Raw genomic sequence first — 22,455 nt, 5'->3', positions numbered from 1 at the left:
TTCACACTCCCAGAAACACGAGCAAGGGCTCGAAAGAGAATCTCCTGCAGGGATGCTCTGTGCAGTCAGACACCTACCATGTGTGTGCAGTAGGAAGAGTGCTGTGGGTCGGAGCAGCAATAATCTGAAATGAGGGACAGAGGGCAGCAAAGCCTCCAGGGGGAAGCTGAGAGGAGCCTGTTGTGAACTGAAGTAGCCGAGCCAGTTCCTCCTGGGTCAGACTGGAAACCACAGTCCAGAACCATCTCATGACCTGGCAGAAAATACAGGGCTATAGTCACATATGGTGTGCAGCCATTTGCTCCTAAGGATTTGATCCTCTGGGAAGGCAGATGCTCCCGTTTACAGTTCCATGAGGCATGAACAACAACCTCGGCAAGAATTTACATTGTCACAGGGTCAGAAGAGCAACCACCAACTGATTGCTTCACTCTGTTTACCTGCATTTCCCACTCACCGCCCCAGTGACAGTCCACATAACGGTTTCGGGACCGAGCTCCTTGCAGCTGGGATAACTACCTGTCCCCCCATGTGGATCACCTATGCGCCAGTCAACATGCCAACTTTCTTCTTCTAAAACCTTTCCTCACAAGATGATACCAAACTGTACAAAGTTTAGCCCGTTACCTTTTCTCTGAAATGCCAGGAGCCACCAACCACTACAGCATGGGCTTTGAAGTCAGACACACTGATATCTCCGGTCCCACACATCAGCAGCTAAAGAAGGACAAAGGCACACAGGTAACTATTGACATGGAACTGCAGGATAAAAGAAAGACCAGGAGAAAGACAGAAAGTGAGATCACAGTGTCAGAATGAACTGAAATAGGCCAGTGATTCCTAACCAGTGTGGTATTAAAGAAAAAGAAAAAAAGAAAGGCCGGGATATGGGCCCAGGGCTAAGGGTGCAGTCTGGGGTTGTTAAACAGGCTTAAAGGCAGTTTAGCGGGTTGTGGGCAGAGTCTTCCCTAGGACTGCTCAGGTACAGCTCCCTAGATGTGCCTGTATCAGACTCAATTAAAAAGACAGACAGATATGCTTGTAGTTGTGCCCTAGGTCTATTGTATCAGAATCTCTAGGGCTGGATTACAAGTTTGTGTAACTGAAAGGGTGCTTCTAGTGAGCACGCCTAGAGAACTGCTACAGATTCTTTGTAATTAAAGAAAGAAAAGAACTGAGTAGACGTTCTGGCAAAGGAATGCCCAAAAGAAAAGGCAAACCCTTTCTCTTTGACGAAAATCCCTAGCCCCATTTATAAGTGTTTTCTCTCAGGATCTATCCTCCTTTGGTAAATTGAACTTTTTTACTTCTCTTTAGCTCCACTTCCACTTGAACAGATAAATTAAAAGGTATGCAGAGAGAGAGAGAGAGAACATTAATGACATCAGAGCCCTAAACATCTTGTTGATGTCCTAATTTGGTTCAAGATCCAACATGTTACTTAGCAGACCATGAGTATCCATCCAATAGCTATAAGGAATGAAACCTCTTAATAAAGAGACAAAAAAGGGCAAAATCAGTCCTAGAAGCTATGGTTTCTTCAAGCCTATGCCAAGCAAATGAGTAACTAGCAGCAGGCTGTAAGAGACGGCAACTTTCTTTTATATGTTCTTCCCAATGCTCTTGATAAAACAGAATACTCCAGTGCTCCAAAATATCAGCACTGAGTCAGAGGTCTATTAGAAATTTTAGACTGAGAATTCATTATTTTATATCTCAAGATACAAAAAGTGATAAAAATTACAGAAGGCTTTCACTGTTCTCTGACAGCCCAGCTAACAAGAAAAAGAATTACACATCACCCGACACACTAATTTTTTCCTTACAAACTTTAAAGAATTTCTTTGTGTTTGGTTGGTTGTTTTGTTTTTGTTTTTGAAGACAGCATTTCTCCATAGCCCAAGCTGTCCAGAAACTCCCTCTGTAGGTCAGGCTGGCCTCGAACTTAGAGATCCTCCTGCCTCTGCCTCCCAAGGGCTGTGAAAGGTTTTCTAACAGGAAACAGTTTGCAGAAATGAACTCCTCATAAAATCTTGGAAAGTCAAAAGTCCTAACTTTTGTATCAGCTGTGAGGAGCAACAGACAGTAAAGACAAACTGGCTTTGTTTTGTTCTCGACTCATAAGGACTTTAATTCAGCTCATTATAAAAATGGTATTTACTGTCTTACAGCTACTTTTGACTGATAGAAAACGTGAAATAGTAACACAGATATGTAAATACACACATGTCCATACACTCTGTGGTACTAGATATGTAAACATACAGACATACATACACACAGTGGTTATGGTCTAAACTTCAAATGTAATCCCATCTTGTGGGATGTCTCTTTTACTAGCATACGAGACTTTGTCTTCACTGCTATTTCTCTGGTATCTCAGTATACAATTCATAGTTCACATACACCCAAACAAATACATTCTATAATCCCCTTAAATGTCATAAGACATTATGAAGACTGCAATTCTCCTTAATAGTCGATTAATATCAATAATAGTTGATGGATAAATATTAACTACCACTCTTCATAAATACTTGTCACTTTCTGACTTTCAACATTCTAATAACAGCTGAAGAGCCGGGCGGTGGTGGCGCACACCTTTAATCCCAGCACTCGGGAAGCAGAGGCAGGCAGATCTCTGTGAGTTCGAGGCCAGCCTGGACTACAACAGCTAGTTCCAGGACAGGAACCAAAAGCTACGGAGAAACCCTGTCTCGAAAATCCAAACAAAAACAAAAAAACTACTAATAGCAGCTGAAGAAAAGGCCAATGAACAGAAGAGTAACAAGTGAATACAGCGCTGGAGGGATGGTTCAGTGGTTAAGAGCAATGGCTGCTCTTCCAGAGGACCTGGGTTCAACTCCCAGCACCCAAACGGAAGCTCACAACTGTCTGTAACTCAAGTTCTGGGGGACCCAATACCCTCTTCTGGCTTCTGGAGGCACTAGGCACACACATGGTACACAGCAATACATGCAAACAAAAGACTAACACACACATAATAAAATAAAAACTTTTAAAAAGTGAATCCAACTCCTGCATAATAAAAAAGACTTTTTCAGGAGGCAGAAGCAGGCAGATCTCTGAGTTCGAGGCCAGCCTGGTTTACAAGAACTAGTTCCCGGACAGGCTCTAAAGCTACAGAGAAACCCTGTCTCAAAAAACAAACAAACAAAAAACCAAAACCAAACAAACAAAAGACCTTCTGGCTACACAGTCAGGCTCTGTCTCAATGTGTTGCCATGCCTCTACCAGAAGGCACAGCAAGCAGGAGCCCACAAGGCCTGCTCTCCAGAGCAGCAGTCTTGGGGCTGCTGAGATGGCTTAGAAGGTAAAGGCACTTGCTACCAACCAACCCTGATCACCGTGTCCAGCCCAGAGACTCATGTGGTAGACAGAGAGAAGCAAGTCTGCCCGTGGATCTCTGCCCTCCACACTATGACGTGGCACTTGTGAGCCCCTCAACATAAGTAAATGAAAAATAACACAAAACAAAACAGGTTTGAATCCTAAGCACTTACCTCAAGCTCATTCTCATCAAAAATTGCCAAAAGGTTCTCAGGAACCAACTCATTCAAGCCTGAAACAAAAGGATCCAAGTTAAGGCCACACCTGCAAATACCACACCGACATCTTAAGCACAAGGAGACAGGGTCCCACCTTTTAGGAAATGCTCCACCTCCTCTTTCACTTGACTGGCCAGCCGGTACTGGGCTAGCAAGTTTAAATAGAAGATTTTATTTGCATTGGTGACTGGGGTTTGAGCTCCACCTGTCATGAGTTCTATAATCTGAAACAGGAGGCAAAAGACAGGAGAGGTTGTGGCTAAGCAAACTGTAAGCTGTATCAGCCTGGAAGGCCCTGCAAGCAGTGGACTGGACTTCCTCGGTGTCAGCCTCAAGTTCCTAATGTGCATGTGGCTTTTTAAAACACTTGCTTTTACCTTTTGTTACTAACCTTCAGGGCCTGCACCGCTTTTCCCACACCTGCAGGCTATGACCTAACATGGGTGTTAAGTGAGGTCTTCTCGCATGTGTGGGGCAAATGATGCAGCAGGAAGATATGATTTCTTGTTAGCAATATTTTAACCAATAAACCACTGATGACCTTTTCCCAAAGCAGCTCTTTCATGGCTCTGCAATCTAAGGTGGAAACTGCCATTCCCACACATTCTTCTATCTCCCAAGTACACCAAGAGAAAGATCAATGGCATCCAAAACTCCAGCCCGATACCAACTTGGTACAGAACGTCAGCCTATTTGTTCCTCAGTTTGTATCTCTCTAGAGAAAAGCTGAACAAGCTTCCTGAGTCACAAACAGAACACTAAACACACATACATACTAAACAACAACTGAGGGGCATTCAAGGACGTCCCAAGCAATGAGATCCCATGTATGGAAACCAGAGTTGTCTCCATAAGTGAATGAATGCCTCCAAGAGTTACAAGATCAGATTTTAAGGTCCTGGTAATATTTTAATTACATTGATGTGAACAATAAATCTTAATAACATTTCTTAGGCCATAGCTAGAAATGTTTATTCACAAAAAATGCACCAAACTATAGCAGTAATATAATATCCACAAGTATTAAAAAAAACAAGTTCCAGTCTCTTAATCTACTGAGAATCCTGCTGGTGAACAAGCTGCTGCTGTCCCTGGGGCCAAGGACTGAAGCCTAAGGCTCTGTTCACTTGCTGCTCTGTTACATCAGCTCCAGCTAGGTACAGACCTCACTGGAACAAAGACAGAAAACGGCCATTCCGGTCATTTTCAGTAGTATTTAGTTCTGATTTTTGAGACAGGGTCTCTCTATGTAGGCCAGGCTAGCCTCAAACTCACAGAGATCTGCCTGCCTGCCCCTATCTCCCAACTGCTAGGATTAAAGGTGTATGCCACCATACCCAGCTGCCACATCTTTTCAGTCATTGCTACATTCCCTTTAAGTGCATATTGTTAACTAGTTTCACAGCGGTGGTATCATACCTAATGAAGTTTAATTATGTGTTGTTATTATGACTAGCTTCATTTTTATCATTTGATATTGCATAGCTCCACAATATAACAAAAGCACATTTGCAACAACAACAACTAAGTATCTGGGCAGTAAGGACAGCCTGAGCTACACTGTGAGACCCTGTCTCAAAAAAACAAACCAAACAAACAAACCTGACAAGAACAACAAAAAGGGTTTAAAAATGGACAGCCATTGTGTTAAACTAAGAATCAGCCACCTACATCCCAACTACTCATCACTGACAGTCAGCCTCCCTAACTGGCCTGGTGCAACCATACTTCTTTGCCACTTGGTTCTTTGTAGTCGTTCCTTAACTGCACAAAGTCCTATTGGTACTGATTTAGAGGGACCAGGGGTGTAGGGGACCCATAAATTCTGGTCTTCTTTATCACCTTATCCAGTTGACCTGATTTGTTATATTTTTCTTCTGCAAAGACCAGCTCCATCTCACTCATGTCATTGTTGAGGATAAAGCAAACTTTGGACTTGTAGAATTCTGGGTCATCTGTTTCAAAGTACTGAGGAGAAAGGAAGACACAGAAGCTCATGAACACACTTTTGCCATGAATGAAATTTTAACTGCTTGATAGCACTTATATCTTCATCCTTAAGAATAATCAGCTCAGGGGCTGGAGAGACAGCTCAGTGGTTAAGAGCACTGGCTACTCTTCCAGAGGACCTGGGCTCAGTTCTTAGCACCCACATGTAGGCTCACAACCATCTGTTACTCCAGTTCCAGGAGATCTGATACTTTCTTCTGACTATGTGGGCACCAGGGATGCATCTGGTGCATGTATATACATGTAAGCAAAACACATATACAGACAGAATAAAAATAAATAAATCCTATAAAAAAATAAAAGGGGAAAAATACTTTAGAAAATCAGCTCATGTGGAAAGAGTCCAGAGCCAGTGGCCAGACTGTCTTAGGGGAAATGCACACCTAAGATGTTACCTTGTAATGCATACGAAGTCCTATGATTTGGGCCAGGAAAGACCGAGTGAACCGGGCACGGACCAACTGCTTGTAAGCTCCTCCCAGAGAGGACTCATACAAACACTTGCCCACCAGCCGCCCTGCAAACTCATACATCTTTAAGCGCAGGTGAGCCGGCCGATTGGGGTTAGGATGCACCTGTCAAAGAAAGACATGGAAAAGCCTTGGACCATTTTTATCTCTCCCAGTTCTGGAAAGGCCCTCCCTCCCATTGTGATGGACCACTATAATTTGGACCTGGAATGTCCCCCAAAGGTGCCCAGTATGCCATCAGTAGGGCTCAGGTTACTGGGGTATACCCTGGAAGAGGACTTCCTGCTGGCCTCCTTTCCTTCTTTCACACCCCCGCCCCGAGGTGAGTGATCTCGTCATACTCTGCCACCAGGATGTGCTGCCTCACCACAGACCCCAAACAAGGAGGCTGACCAACCACAGACTGAAGCCTCTAAAAGGCTGCAGTGAGACAGTAATTTTCTCTTTATTTGCTGATTGTCTCAGGCATTTTTTTTACAGTAACAGAAATCTGGCTCATACTCCATCCCAAGGGAATAAAATTTCAGTTTAAGAGCAGACAACTGAGTAATTTAAAGTGGCCAGAGAAATAATGGCTGCAGAAGAACCTTAGTGTACAGGATGATTTGAGTACAGGTGATAAGATGCCTCTCCCTAAACTAGAACTTCTTAATACGCCATCACATGCTTTACTTCTGACATTTCTCTAGTACAGATCTAAGACAGAAACCAACTGCCTCGGGCTTTCTTCTTTAGAAAATAGCTTCACTATTATAAATGAGCAAAGTAGTCATTGCAATATAATGTCTTAGCCAGATGCTCAACTATCTATATTCCCCCTATTTTACAGATGAAAATTATGGAGCCAAATAAAAGGGAGGCAACTTGATCAGCTCATTACTAACAGCAAATGAAGAGCAAAACACAAGCTGTCAGACTCCAAGGTCAGCGTGTGAACCTCTGTGGTTTACTGTCCCACCCACCCGCGGAGAAGGCACGGACTCACTAGTGCTTGGTTGTTGTCACTGAACCGAGTGAAGAGCTGACTGGTGGTATCAAACAGTGCTTTGCAGATTAGCTCAAACCATTCCCGGCGAGGCCCTCCCCAATCCAAAGCTGAAAAGTACAATGAAAATTAAAAGGGATGCTGGCTGACTCCACTTCCTGCTCCTTCTCTTCCTAGTTACCACTCAACACTCTGAGCCTTCTAGTCCACTGCCGGTCTCTTCACTGCAGCTCGCCTGCATGGTGGACATTTTTTGGAAACCCCACTTCTTTCTGTAGAATTTAGGGTATTCTGATCACCAAACTAACAGAAACACAGAAGGTCAGAGGTCCCAGAATGAGGACACTCTGGGATCGCAGTGTTCTTTTGTCCTTCTGTGTGAACTCTGAGAGCTCACCTACACGTCTCTGTTCTCCCCGCTCCATCACGCCACACATCCAGGCCTCTTTCCTGACTCATAGAAACTGGGCCTTTCAGGGGTTGAGGAGCTGGTTTGGGATTTTCTGGAAAATGTGGGAGGAGGAAGGAGAGTTAAAACGCTAAAATGAAACTTCAAAACTAACCTTCTTCATCCTGAAAAACCACTTCAAAGTTCTTGCTCCAATCTGAGATGGAAAAGTTCCGCGTGGCCTTCAAAGACTAAAACAGAGAGAGAGAGAGGAAGGAAGCTGTCAGAATACTGGCTGGCATTCCTCAGCTACTAAAGACCAACCCCCCCCAGAGCACCACCACTGCCCCAAGTCAGCTACTACATGCAGGCAATATATGGCGCACAAGTAAGCGTCAGTGATATTGTCTTATATTAAATACACAAATCTCCAGGAGGACTGCAAGTTTCAAGGTCAGCCTGGTCTATAGCATGACATCTCACTGGAGAAAAAAAAAACCATCTAATTTGAAATCATATTTGGAATTTGATAGTTACAATTTTTCTTTCTTCTTTTTTCATAAACTTCATTTTATTAATGAAAAACCCCTTACATACAAGTTTTCTTTAAAAAGATACGAGTAAGTGATAAGCTGTAAACAAGAGAGCTGAGGAGTCTTGGTTCCCAGCAAAGCTCAGACTATCCACCAGACATCTTTCCACCACAAGCAAGGGAGCCATCCCACATGGAGTGTGGCTGAGAAAGGGGGTTGCCAGGCACATCGACAAGAGCCAAACACCACAAATGCTTTCTGGACAGGCACCAAGCCTTCTCACTCCTAGGGAATGTCAGACCCATGCCAATGTCTGTGGTGGAGACAAACACTCATCAGGTGTCCCATGTCTATCGACCCGAGTGACAAGAAAAACTACTTCCTTCTAACCCAGTGGAAGCTCCTACCCCAGGGATGATGAACAGGCCACTACTTCCACCCCCTATACTGTGACTGTCCAGGAACTACATCACCACAGACCAGAAAACTGAGGCATAACGAGTCTCCTCTGTTGCATGCTTCTAGTACAGTGGCCCCAACCCAGCACGATAAAAGTATATACAATTTGAGAAGAACAAATGGTCTCTAATATGTTTAAAGGGAGAAACTCATGTTTCATTAAAAAGATACATTGCAGGATATAGCCAAATACTGAAGAGGTCCTTAGCTGAAGAACTTGCACATAAAGATGAAACTACATACCGATTCCAACAACGCGTGTCTGCTGACCTTCAGGGTGACTTTGGAATGAGGTCTCTTCATGTGTACCTGCCGAAGCTCTCGCTGGAAAAAGTCCACCTTGTCTTGAAAGGTCTCCGAGCCTCCTGAGAAGCAGCAAAGTTCATTACAACTTACAGACAGGCAGAGGAGCACCACTCTCCAGCTCAACACCCTCGGGGGCCACTGCCTTCCCCACCCTTACCGATGTTCTTGTGCAAGGAACGGATGAAAGTGGCAGCTAGAATATTCCTTTCCTTGCAGCTGAGCTCCACAGGAGGTTGAATGCCATCATCCACCACCAGGGTGAGGAGCTTGTGAACAGGGTCAGGGCCAAGATAGGAAAACTAGCAAAGAAAATTTAGAAAGTGGAGACGTTTGTCTATAAATCCCTTAATTTCAACAAAGCCTTTTACATACCTACTCTACTACACAAACAACAGAAGCAAGGCAACACCGTCTTTTGTAAACAAGTACATGCCAGTATACCTCTTGTTTCTCTTATACTTTACTTAGTGCACACGTATGCAGATGTGTATGGTGCACGCCACAGCATGCACATGGAGGTCAGAGGACAGCCTGTGGCACTCTTCTCTTCCACCACAGCGGTCTGGAGGAATGAACTCTGGTCACTAGACCTGGCTGGCACTTCCAGCTGCTGAGCCATCACCAGCCCTATCTCGATGATCTATAATTCACAGGTTTCTGTTTGTCTCTTTGTTGTTTTTAGTGTGTGTGCCCATGCAGTGCCTATGTGATAGTTTTCAGGACTTGGTTCTGCCTTGCTAAATACTGCAGGCTGATTGGCCTTTGAGCTTCCAAGCGATTCTCCTGTCTCTGCCTGCCATCCTGTTGCATGAATGCTGGGATCATGTGCAGCCACCACGTTTGGCTTTTTACATGGGTTCTGGAGATCAACTCAGGTGGTCAGGTTTGGTTGACAAGTACTTTCACCCACTGTGAAGAGACTACTGGTCCCTTCACAGGTTCTCACTGAAATTATCTGAGTCATAGAAACTGCCTTTAAGTAAGAATCCTGGGCAATACTGCAGACCTTCTGACATGAAGAAGGGAAACAGGAGCAACTCCTATTCCATACACCTGGAGAAAGTCATCTTCATAGACAATACACCTAAACCTCTGGAGCAAAGCTTACATTTAGGCTCAGAACAATTAGAAAAACTACAAAAACAAAAAAGACAAACTTTTGAATATATGAGAACATTCCTTCTTATAGAATGAGCCAAGCACCAGGAGACCAGGAGATTACTACTGGCAGAGTAATCAACATCCTTTGAAAATGCTGCTGCAGACAAAAGACCCTGGTAAAGTATTCTGAATGGCTATTGGTATATACCAGTCTAGGATCCAGTTTCTGTAGCACACTTCTCGTATACTCATGGCATTTAATGAGGGACAACTTTTTCTTTGTTTGGAAATGAATCTGTGCATAGAGAGAGAACTTTCAAAAACAATGAAAAAGAAAAGACTGCTCACCCCGAGGTTGAGGCCTGCTTGGCAGGAGGCGGACCTACAGTTCCCCTTACCTTTGTTCCAGGGCACACTCGGAAGGTGTAGAGGCGCCAGGGGATGATTTTCAGGTAGAATTCCTTCACTGAGAATTGCTGGGGACCAACACAGAAAATGAAGTGAGTGACAAATAAGAGGGCCCTGTTTGGGTGTTAGAAGGCAAATAGCAAAGTCTTGTCTATATTCTTCATAATGACAAAAGGATAGTCTAGTCAGCACTAAAATAAATGTATCTGTGGAAGGCAAACCCAAACCTGACAGTACTATTTCACAAACACACGTCATCATCGCAATGCTCAGGTCCGACTCTCATTTTGGGGTGCTTGGAATTAGGTCTTCACTTTATGAGCACAAAACATGTCATCCTGGAACAACTAGGACCCCTTCTTTCCTGCAGCTGCTCAGTGACCCCCAAGCCCACATACAGGCACCATGCCCACTGCTCCCTGGCTATTTGGTGTTGATTTGCTGTGGTTTGGTTTGAGAGGGTTTATGCCCCAGCCCAAACTATATTGGGACTCATGAGGCAGCCCAGGCTGTGCTTGATGTCACAGTGATCTTGCTTCAGCTTCCCGAGTGCTGAGATTATAGACATGAGCTACCAGCCTGGTTCCTTTGCCCTATCTGCATGGGGAGACAGGAAGAAGGGCTGGAGAGAAACACAGTGGGATCTCACACAAAAGTCCATCTAGATACCGAACTATGAGGACAAGGAAGACTCTTCTTATGCCATTTATAAAAGGAGAAAAGATAATGCATGATTTTTTTAAATCTGTTATGTGAATGTGTGTCAAACATGTTCCCTTTTTTCCAGTGCTTGTGACTGCCCCTCCTATGCTATAGGCATGTTCTACCACTCAACTACATCCCAGCCCCTACACTTTCCCTTATGACTTAAAGACCAATGCTTATTAAAGAAAACTTCCAACCAAACTAAAGAGAGGAAACGGTTGGCCGATTTTAGCAATGATGAATTCAGGGCTGCTGCGCTGTAATTTCTCACCCCACTCAGTGACCTCACTGCCACCCTCCACTACACAAGAAAGCTAGATTTGTAAATAAGAGGGCATCCAGAAGAAGATTAGGAAGCACAAAGGAATTTGAGCCCCGCTTTGACTGTGAGACTAAAGGAAGCAATAGAATGCTCCAATAGTCTCATTCTCGTGAGGACTGGACGAAGAAGAAAACACGAACAGTCAAAAGAAAGCCTCCAACAAGGTGCCCTGAACTCCAGGGCTTGGGAAGTTCACCTTCCTGTCTCTGCCAAGCTCTTTCTTACAGTCTTGAAGCCTGTTAGTGACAACCATTTAATGTTGTTTGACATTATCACAGAATGAAAGAGCAAATTGTTTCAATACAGCACAAGGGGCCAACAGGGATTTTTATCCTACTGAGGACTTACTGGTCGAAAGTGACCTTCTTTACAATCCTGACAGCCCACCTTAGACAATCTTCCCCGAAGCATTCACAGGACAGAATGTGCAGGTATTCAACAGTGCCGAGAGACACAGGCTCTGGTGGAGATCTGCCCTCGTACAAAGCAAACTCCTGCAGCAGCAGAGGGGACACAACCTTCTGTTCCACGTTAGGACGCCTCTTGTAGTGTCCCAGAAACCCTACGAGTAGATGACTGCCCTACTGACACTCAGACTGCCACAAAAACTTAGTGTTTGTTACTAAATGCAAGTCATATACAGATTCAGATGGGGGATTTAAAGGTAAGAAAAGGAGCGCCAACCTTTGGTGACACATAGCAGTACACCTTCTTGGGTTTCTTCACCTTCTCAGGGGTGTGGCACTCGGAGGGTGAGTCTTCATCGTCCTCCTCAGCAGCGGTGGAGGGCCGGCGCTGAGAGGAGCTCATGTGCAAGGGAGGAAGATGCCACGGCGCACCTGTGCAGTTGTTGGCGTTGTAAAGGTAAGCCTCGAAGTAGATGCTCACCCCGGAGGTGGACACGTTGCGTTCGACAATATTCTTCTCATTCTCTGAAGCGGAAAGAATGAAAGAAGCTTGACATAGAAATCGAGAGAGGACAAACGAGCTGCCGATGGTCACTTAGTGTACTGCAGGGCAGGAAGGTAAATGTGGCTCGTCTATCAAATGTTTGTGGGGTAGGCAAAGAGCAGACATAAGAGGAAGAAACGCGCTGGGAAAGGGCCAAGTCACCGCTCTCAGCTCACCACTAAGGACAATCATGTCAAATTCGCCATTATTGATGGGCTGATTCTGGTATGAGATGCAGGCATGGAAGCAACCTCGAGAATGCAGGGTGAGTCGCAGGAACACCTGGCACGTCTGCTTGTTGGATGTCACCGACTTCTCAAATGAGACTTCATTGTTCTTGTCTTCTTGAGCACCGAGCTACAGGAAGCAAAGTGTGACTCCATATGCTTCATAAGAGCTTGCCCAGGCTCCTTTAACCTATGCCTCACATGCACTATGAAATAAAGATGAGATGGCTCCGAAGACAAGAGCTGGGAGTGAGGCTCCCAGGAGAGACCCTAGCGTTCTTGCATATAGAAAAGAGCAGGCACTTACCTCATGAATGGACAAGGTGTAGTTGTGCTCGTCTCTCAGGGACATGGAGTTGTTGGTTGGGTTGTCATACTCATCTCGGGGCACTATTTGCAGAGTGTGTGGTTGACCACAGGTCAGCACAAGAGTAGAAAAATGGCACACAATTTTGGTTTTGGAAGGAACCACCATTCCTGAAACAGACGATGAAAGGCAATGGAGACCGAGAGAGAAAAACAGTTCACAGAAATTAACATTGGGGACTTGTTCTCTGTTGTTGATTCTGGGAGTGTTTTTACTTTTATTGTTATTTTTAACCACTCTCTGTACCAGACAGAATAAGAAAAGAACCTGAAGAAGATGGAACTAAAGGCACAAACCCAGTGCTATAATTTCCCAGGGAGCCTTTGAGTGGGCCTCACAAGTGAGTGCTGAAGCCAGGCGGAGTTCTGTGAATTCGAGGCCACTCTGGGCTACAGTGGGAGTTCCAGGACGGCCAGGGGTGACTACACACTGTGCAAGCATGGGAACCTAACCTGATTCCCAGAACACATGCACAGATAGGAGAGAAAAAAATTGTTTTCAAAGTTGTTAGAGGACAACGTTTTTGTCCTGTAATCTCTATGTACACACCTGCCATTGAATACACCACACTCGTACACGCATATACAAGTAAAAATAAGCACTCAACAATGGCAAAACCAAAACTATAGGTCATGAAAGAGGGGCAAATCCAACAAAATACATATCGGAACTGTATACTGAGCACCATTAATGCTATGAACAAGGAAAAACTGGTTTTAAAAATATAGAATTTACTCTTTAAGAATTTCATACATATATACCATATATTTTGGTCATATTTACCATACCTTCTCCAACCCATCTCTACCCAACACCACCACATGCCCCTCCCAACTTCATTCCTTCTTTTTTAACCCACTGAGTCCAATTAGTGCTATCCCTGTGCATGGGTGTGAGGACATCCAAATAAATAAAATATAGATTGTTGATGAATTAGAAGATTCAATACAGAGGACGAGCCAACTTGCCCATGTTGAAATACAGTCTGATACAATTCTTACTAAAATCTTAGGGAAATACGCATAAATTAGATACTATACCAAAATTTGTATAGAAAGAAAAAGGAACTGGAATTAGCTAGAGCAGCTTTGAAAAAGAGGACTAATGGAGAAGAGCCGTGCAGGCGATAAAGCAGGTGCAGTAATCCAGGCTCTGGTACCAACTGGAGGACGGACACATCAGCCAGTGTCACAGCACAGAACCCCAAACAGGAAAGACAACCCTCTTAACACAGTCCTTGGCAACCAGAGAGCTTCAAGACAAAAAAATAAAAAAAAAATTAAAAACCTCAACATAAATCTCACATACAAAAATTAACTAAAAATGGAGCATGGCTTTAACACAAAGTGTGAAATAATGAAACTTTTAGGAACATTTTTGGGGAAAAATCTTTAGGATATAGAATTAGTCAGAGATTTTAGACATCAAAAGCATGATCATGAAAGGAAAGAAAAAAACCAGAAGTGAACTTTATCAATATTAAAAATGTTTTTATACCATGGAAGATCCTATCAGGATGAAAAGAAAAGCCAGGTTTTTAAATGCTTGAAAGGGGACTAGTGGTGCATAGGATTTATTTTAAAAGGCTCTCAAAACACAACATTGAAAACCCAAAAATTTCTAATTAAAAAATATACAAACATCATAAAAAGATATTTAACTAAAGAGGATATACAGTTGTCACCAAACACATGAACTACGTTTATCATCACTATTTGGGAAATGCAAAGTAAATACACATTTATCAGAATGGCTAAAGAACAGTGACAATATTACAATGGCAAGGACGTGAACAAAGGATGCAAATGCCACAGCCACTCTGGAAAAGAGTTTAACAATTTCTTTCCATGCAGGGCTGGAGAGATGGCTCGGTGATTGGAAACACTGGCTGTTCTCCCACAGGTTCAATTCCTAGCACCCATATGATGGCTCAGGACAGTCTGAGACTCCAGTTCAGGGGATCTGTCACTCTTGCACCCTCAAATAGACATACATGCAGGCAAAACACTAGTGTAGATGAGAATAAATCTTTACAACAAAACAAACAAACAAACCTAAAGATGCGGCCCTTTAATCCCAGCGCTCAGGAGGCAGAGGCAGGTGGATCTGTGTGAGTTCGTGGTCAGTCTGATCTACAGAGTGAGTTCCAGGACAGCCAGGGCTACACAGAGAACTCCTATCTAAAAAACAAACAAACAAAAAAACCCAACTAAACCAAAACAAAACAAAACAAAAAACTCTAAAGATGTGATTATCAAGTATCTTGGTAATTACACTCCAGGGTATTTACCTTGAGAAATAAAAACGTTTGTTCACACACACAAAAAAATGTACATGAATGTTAATAGCTATGTTGATAACAGGAAACAATCAGGTGTCCTTCAACTGGTGAACAGCTAAACAAATATCCACACCACTGAACAGTACTCGCAAAGAGAAACCAACAACTGAAATACCTGACAACCTAGATGAATCTCCAAAAGTTCAGCCAGCCTTGACAAGCTGCTCGGCGTGGGTCTCCCTAACACCCTTCAAATGACCTAGTGCAGGAACATTTTTTGGGACTTTGGTTTGAGACAGGGTCTGTGTATCTCAGGTTGGCCAAGGAAGACCTAGAACTTCTGATCTCCTGCCTCTGCCTTCTGAGCGCTCATGATCCAGATCATTGCTGGTGTTTGTAAAGGAAACAGAAACTAGATTACTGGTTTCCCCGGGTTTAGAACAAGCCTGTGAAAGTGAGTGTAGAGAACTGCAGGACAACACAAGGGAGGAGCCGGAGAACGGCAGAAATGCTTTGTCCTTTTTTTCTAAAACTTTACATTTTACTTTTATTTTACGTGTATGCATGATTTCCCTGAATGTATATTTGTGCACCATGTGCATGCCTGGTGCCCATGGAGGACAGAAGAGATTGTTGGATCCCCTGGGCCTGGAGTTAAAAGATGATTGTAAGCCACCATGTGGGTGCTAGGAATTAAAGCAGGATTCTCTGGAAGAGCAGCCGGTGCTCTTAACCGCTGAGCCACCTCTCCAGCCTTGTTCTGTACCTAACTGTATTAATGTCAGAAACATGACTGTGATATTGTACTACATCACCAATATACTACAATCTGAAAGATGTCACCACTGGAAAACTAGGTTAGGGTATACCTCATCTCTTATTTATCATGCATTTAAATATATAATTCTCAAAATAAGTTTAATTTAAAACAGAGATGGTATGTAAGGATATAAATTGTTCCCCATTGGTGGCAAGAACAATGTGGCAATTCAGGTGCAAAGAGTCTGAGTGAGGCATTCAGGCAAAGGAGGCTGAGCAATGCAGAGACGGCTTGTTCGGTCTTCCTTTGCTCCAGACAAAGAATAGGGACCATTCAAGCAAGACTCACTAGCCTTCCTAAGACTTCAGTCACTAAGATGTGCCTCCACAAGTCAGCCAAGGTCCTATCATTTTTATGGACACCGAACTAGCCAATATCTAATAACATCTTCAAAAAAATGCAAGGAGGTCATAAAGCACAGACAGGACCCCAACACACTAAACCCTGACATTAAGAACCAGAGATTACAGTTTGGACCTCAATCTCAGTGAGCATTTGTTATCGGGCATAAAGGCATGAAGACGAAAAGGCAGAGATAAAGGCATGAATCATGGGCAGATGCTCTTCAGTGGGAAGTAAAATACATATTGACAGTACCAGTGGCTTTGGGCCAAGGTGCTTTTACTTGGAAATGTCTTTTTAAAAAAAAAAAATCAGAAAAATGTCTCTCCTTTCTATTCTGATATCTTTGGCCCTTAAGACCCCATCGGACTGGTTACTCAACAATTCTATTCCTTGAGAAATAGAAACACATGCCCATACAGAGACCCATACACAGACGCCAAAAGACCGCAAAAGCATTACTATTTTTCTTATTTGAAAAGAAAATACTGCCTCAGCCGGGCGGTGGTGGCGCACGCCTTTAATCCCAGCACTCGGGAGGCAGAGGCAGGCGGATCTCTGTGAGTTCGAGACCAGCCTGGTCTACAAGAGCTAGTTCCAGGACAGGCTCCAAAACCACAGAGAAACCCTGTCTCGAAAAACCAAAAAAAAAACCAAAAAAAAAAAAAAAAAAAAAAAAAAAAAGAAAATACTGCCTCCAAGCCTGCTGACCTGACTGTGATCTCCAGAATCCATATGATAGAAGGAAAGACCTGACTCTACAAATTGTCCTCTGACCTCCACATGCACACTGTGGCTTAGATATGCCCCTCACACAATAAATAGATAGATGGATGGATGGATGGATGGATGGATGGATGGATGGATAATAGATATAGACAGGCAGATAGACGATAGGAAGATGACAGACACATAGATAGATAAAGAACATTTACAGTAGTCTTATTCTTGTGAGTCAGGAAGCAGCATGGGAAGAAACAACCTAGATGTGCACTGAGAGGGCTGGGGCGGAGGGGGGTGTAGAGAGGGTGCGCAGACCAGGCTGTCCTAGTAGCCTGACAGAGACCAGGCCTTAGTTTCGGTTCAATAAAATGGGACAGAGCTAAACAAACAGTCCTCAAGAAAACCACAACTTAGGAGCAACCAATCAGTAGGCACTCCACAGCCTTCTGCTAGCTCAGCAGGCACCCCACGCCCCCTTCTGCTGGCTCAGCAGGCCCCCAAAGCCCCTTTGCTGGCTCAGCAGGCGTGCCCCAGTCTCCTGATAACTAAAGATAGCTTTCTCTACCCTGCTGCTGGAACCTTCCCCCAATCAACCCCAGACTAATCTTTCCTCTACCAATCAGCCCCAGATTAATCCCTCCTCCCTGGAATTTCCCTAACTCTGCTTTAAAAAAGCTTGTGACCTTCTTGGGGGGTCACCATGTGTCACTCCAACATTGGAATTAATGAAGTGCTCTTGTTACTGCATATGTGGCTGTTGGTCTTTCCTTGGGGGCTTTTCTCGGACCCTAACATGCACAGCTTACAAAAAGACAAATAATATGTGGCATATTACTTGTCAATAAAAGAAATGAAGAACTAAGCATGATACGGCATAGATAAACCTTACATTAGGTCAAATAAGTCAAAAAGGCCTCATATTTTATGATTATGCTGCTAGAACTGTCCAGAGAAGGCAATTCCATAGCAACAGACTAGTGGCTATGGTTGGGGACATGGCAACAAAGTTGCCAAGGGGCCTGGGGTTTCTTGAGCCATAATGAAAATCCTCTAAAGCTGAATGTGGTGAATCCTGCCAAGCAATGGCTTTTGCATCCATTACATTTTAAATTGATGAATTTTGTGTTAAGTGAACATAATCTCACAGTGTTATTTTTTAAAGAAAGAACTGGGAGTCCTGTTCAGTGGCAGAGCACATGCTTGGCCCGGGGCTCCGGATCCCATCGTACCCTCTAGAAAAGAGAAGAAAGCACAAAGGAGGGACAGGGAATAACCAAGGACCTACCAGGCTGAAAAATTTTGTAGTAGGGACTATAGGCCACATTTAATCCACCGAGCTTCACAGTGATCTCGTAACGCCCCGCCTTGCGCACAGTGAAAGCCACCTTTACCACGTTGGAATTTGGCTCTTGGAGGACTTCCTGGGTCACTGGAATTTCCACTGCTAGTTCGACGTGAGAGATGTGAACTCGCAGTCCCACAGGCCGATGGGCGGGGAAAGGCTGTCCATTCTTATAGAACAACTGCAATGGGAGTGGGCACCCATTAGTGAAAACGAGGGAGAGAACCACTTCCCCGGTGATCAGAGTATGGGGCAGAGGAAGCAGCTGGCCAAGGTCACACTGGGAAACCCCAGTCCCTACCTGTTCCTTTGAGTTCGCTTTTAGCGACACAGTGAGAGGCTAATTCATACACACAGCAAGGGAAACCATTAAATCATGGACAAGTTCTTTTCCTGTTCGGAGGACAGGGCAGCATACACCGCAGAGTCAAGAACACACCAATTTCAACTTGAGGTTTCTGAACAATAAATGGTGCCTCAGTGTTCCCGGCACTGTTATACAACCAGTATATAATGGTAACCCGAATGCAAGGCAGTAGCCAGCAGCACAGCGCCTAGCATTGGCACCGAGGGGGAAGGAAGCACCAGGCAAAGGTTGAGGGGTTCAGGCTCGCACACCAAACTTAATGCTACCTAGTGGAGAAGGTGCTGGACGGGTTGTAAAGGTTCTTTGTAAGGTGCCAGAGAATAAATATTTATGGCTTTGTGGACCATAGACAACTATCCTAATTATGCAAACGAGAAAGCAGCTGAAGGATGCTGTGGGACAATGGTCTTGTAACCTGTAAAGATTGTACTGTAGTGGCTTTGTATTGTTTTGTATTTGTACTGTACTGTATTGTTAAATATTGTCACTTGTATTGGCTTAATAAAATGCTGATTGGCCAATAGTCAGGCAGAAAGTATAGGTGGGCTGACCAGAATAGGAGAATTCTGAGAAGAGGAAAGGCTCAGTCTGCAGTAGTCACCCAGATGCAGAGGATGCAAGATGAGAATGCCTCACTGATAAAAGGTACCAAGCCATCTGGCTAACACAGACAAGAATTATGGGTTAATGAAAGATTTAAGAGTTAATAAGAAGCCTGAGCTAATGGGCCAACCAGTTTATAATATAGGCCTCTGTGTGTTTCTTTGGGACTGAACGGCTACAAGACCAGGTGGGACAGAAACCTCTGTCAACAGAAGGACAAGTGAATATGGCTGTGTTCCAATTAAAAGGCATTTACAATGCCAGGCAGTACATACCTTTAATCCCAGAATCTGGGAGACAGAGGCAGGCAGATCTGTGTTCAAAGCCAGTCTGGTCTACATAGTATGCTTCAGGACTGTCAAACAATAAAGAAGAAGGAAGAGGAGGAAAGAAAGAAGGAAGAAGAAAAGAGGAGGAAGAAGAGGAGGAGGCAGCATTTACAGAAACAGAACTGGGGCTTGCTTACGCTTTCAGGCTAGATTTACCAATTCCTGATCCACAACCCCTCCTCCCACACTTCCTTCTGCCCTTTTCTTTCTTGCCTCCCCTCCCCCCTTTTAAGACAAGATCACACAATATAGCTCTAGAACTCACAGAGATCTGCCAGCCTCTGCCTCCTGAGTGCTGGAATTAAAGATGTTTATTTTGGGCCTTTTATTTTTTGAGTCAAGAGTCCCATACAGTTTAGGATGGCTTTGAAATCCCTATGTAGACAAGGATGACCTTGAACTCCTGATCCTCTTACATCCACCTCCATGTGCTGACATCATAGTAGAGCAAATCCAACCAGCCTCAATACTGCTCTTCTTATTTAACAGGCTAACATTAGGCTTTCCACTTCATCAAAGCCATGTACCCAGTAAACCAAAAGGCTAGGAAAATATTAACAATCCCCAAGTTCCTGGGAGGGACTGAAAAACAAGGGAAAATGTTGACATCTAGCCGGCACCACCAAGATAGCACTGGGCTCTGGGAAGCCAATGACTCAGAAACCACAATGGGTATGGAGACAAAAACATTCCCTTACATGCACTCGGAAGGCCATGCTGTGGCCCACCTCATAGGGGTCCTTCCAATCCCAGAACACTTTGCAGGACCGGGGATCCAGGTAATTTCCCCGCACGTAGTCATAAATAGTCCGGTCCCCTCGGCGTTCACGGTCTTCATTCTGAAGAAAGCTGACTACACGTGCGGCAAGCTCAAAGAGGAACTTAATTGTGAAGAAGAATGCAACCACAGACACTGTGATTCCACCTATGTGAAAGAGAAACACACATCAGCTGCCAGTTACACATTATAATTCCCACAGAGCACACTGGTCCGCTCACAAAGCTTAAAAAAGTCAAGATGAGCCTGCGAGACTGTAAAAACCAACACCATACTGGGCAAAGAGAGAAACTTCTAGACCAGGAGTAGGTAACTACAGTACTCAGAGCCAACTCACACAATGCCAACTTTCTGTAGATTAAGTTATGCTGGGACATCACCTTACCCTGCCCTAAACAAACTGTGGCTGCTTTTTTGGAAGATTACTGTACGTTTTTCAAAATGGGAACATATTTACTCTCCTGCCTTTTATAAAAAGTCTGCCAACCCCGTTCTATTCCATGATGTCCATACAATGCCCCCTCTACCTTTCCTGCCTGTTTCACCCCTCACAGAAGCAGTCAAAACAATGTGCTTTTTGGTTCCCTCCATTTAGAAGCCTTCTGTTCTCTTGTCCACTTGGCAAAAGCCTCTGCAAGCCCATCAGTTAGGAGTTCCTTCTCTTGGGCATCCTCAAACTTCTGCATTTATTAACTTCTTCATATTTACCCACCTCCCCCTTCATGTTGTGAGTTCCTTAAAGGCAGATTTTTGCCTTGATTTGGACTTTACAGTAAACAGTGTCTGGCACAGACTGTAATTACTCAATAAATGTTTCCCAAATGAATGAACTTCTCTGCCAACTGTGGGAAGGTACATCTTGGCACAAGTGAAAATATTTCTAGCTCCATTTTCAAGGAGGAGGAGGAGAGATAAGGAGGCAAATAGGAACTAGACAACAATAACCAAAAGACAAGCAAAAGAAATTTCTACCACCTACCAATGACGTAAAACATCAGGTCTCTTCAACGCCAACAGACAGCCGAGGATCACAGCCGCAACTGCAAAAGACACTCTGTTCAGTGCGGCTCCAGTCTCTAAAGTCACCTCAGAGAGAGCGGATAAAGCAGAGCACATGGCTTAGGCGAAGCAGCTCTAGTCTAGCGCCCTACCATCCCTGTCCTCTCTGCCAAGCTTGACAGGGGCCCGCGCCATATGTCAGATAACTAAGGCAAGGCCATAGCACTCCCCACAAAGGTTAGATCTACTGACCACTCCTGGAACACCACAAGCAGCCTCCTGCTAATTACAAAGATGAAATGAGAAGACAGTTTTCATCTTCTCTGACTCTGGGTTCCCAAGACAGTTTCCTTCTTCCATGCAAAGTGGTGCTAACCAGTGCAAGGAAAGAAGATAATGGGATACTTTCCCCGAGTGTTATTTGCCCTCTGAAAGTAATTCAGCCAAGTAGAAACATCTAGATAAATTAAAGTTTCTTTTTTACAAGTAAACATGATCACCGTGTGGGCATTATGTAACTAAATGAACTCTGGGCCATCCAGATAATGAGTAGTGGGTGCAGAGACGTCATTCCTGACATTACCAGATCACACAAACCAATGCGCCCTCGGGAAGATGAGTTCAACAGAAGGCTGGGGAGAGGAACTAAAGGAGAGAGGAGGCTACCCACTAAGGTCAGAATTTCAGGGAAATTTTTTACTGTTATTCAACTTACTCCCCCAACCCCATTTCTACATGAGCACCCAGCACTTACTACTCAGACACAAGACATCTAAAGTTTCTAGGCTCAGATCTTGGAGGGCACAAAACAACTTTTAAAAGGGAGAAGGAAAACAAGCATCTGTGTGCTTTTCTATCTGAGCGTGCGTCAAGTGTTTGAGAAAGAGGGTGACTGGAGCACTTGGGAGGCTGAGACGGGATGACGGCCAACAGTTTAAGACCCTGTCTCAAAACGCAAACCAAAGGTGCTAGTGGAGCTCATTAGTTGGTGAAGTGCCTGTTCCACACACAGATGGACTTCAAGGTTGATCCCCCAGGACACCTGTTAATAGGTGTGGCAGAAGCAGACA

General features: G+C 44.1%; 1 protein-coding gene across 10 annotated transcripts in view; it reads right to left on the bottom strand.

Annotated features, from left to right (window-relative positions):
• Arel1 (apoptosis resistant E3 ubiquitin protein ligase 1) overlaps positions 1 to 22,455 on the bottom strand; it is a 50,622-nt gene that overhangs the window by 2,466 nt on the left and 25,701 nt on the right. For 4 of the 10 annotated variants that reach the window (XM_075947857.1, XM_075947862.1, XM_075947863.1 and 1 more), the window contains exons 3-19: positions 21,366 to 21,426; positions 20,307 to 20,533; positions 18,253 to 18,490; positions 12,742 to 12,911; positions 12,384 to 12,564; positions 11,941 to 12,188; positions 10,220 to 10,297; positions 8,878 to 9,019; positions 8,658 to 8,779; positions 7,598 to 7,673; positions 7,035 to 7,144; positions 5,975 to 6,154; positions 5,412 to 5,537; positions 3,664 to 3,793; positions 3,525 to 3,583; positions 628 to 717; positions 78 to 253 (exon numbers count right to left, since the gene is read on the bottom strand). In XM_075947857.1, coding sequence (XP_075803972.1) covers positions 78 to 253; positions 628 to 717; positions 3,525 to 3,583; positions 3,664 to 3,793; positions 5,412 to 5,537; positions 5,975 to 6,154; positions 7,035 to 7,144; positions 7,598 to 7,673; positions 8,658 to 8,779; positions 8,878 to 9,019; positions 10,220 to 10,297; positions 11,941 to 12,188; positions 12,384 to 12,564; positions 12,742 to 12,911; positions 18,253 to 18,490; positions 20,307 to 20,533; positions 21,366 to 21,381 — 2,369 coding nt within the window. In that variant the 5' untranslated portion in view covers positions 21,382 to 21,426. Of the gene's footprint in view, positions 1 to 77; positions 254 to 627; positions 718 to 3,524; positions 3,584 to 3,663; positions 3,794 to 5,411; positions 5,538 to 5,974; positions 6,155 to 7,034; positions 7,145 to 7,597; positions 7,674 to 8,657; positions 8,780 to 8,877; positions 9,020 to 10,219; positions 10,298 to 11,940; positions 12,189 to 12,383; positions 12,565 to 12,741; positions 12,912 to 18,252; positions 18,491 to 20,306; positions 20,534 to 21,365; positions 21,473 to 22,455 lie in introns of all 10 variants that reach the window. The other 6 variants (XM_075947865.1, XM_075947867.1, XM_075947859.1 and 3 more) reach the window with 4 other exon arrangements.

The sequence above is a fragment of the Microtus pennsylvanicus genome, chromosome 14 (assembly GCF_037038515.1).
Source record: "Microtus pennsylvanicus isolate mMicPen1 chromosome 14, mMicPen1.hap1, whole genome shotgun sequence".
Lineage (NCBI taxonomy): Eukaryota > Metazoa > Chordata > Mammalia > Rodentia > Cricetidae > Microtus > Microtus pennsylvanicus.
This window is presented reverse-complemented; position numbering and strand designations above follow the sequence as displayed.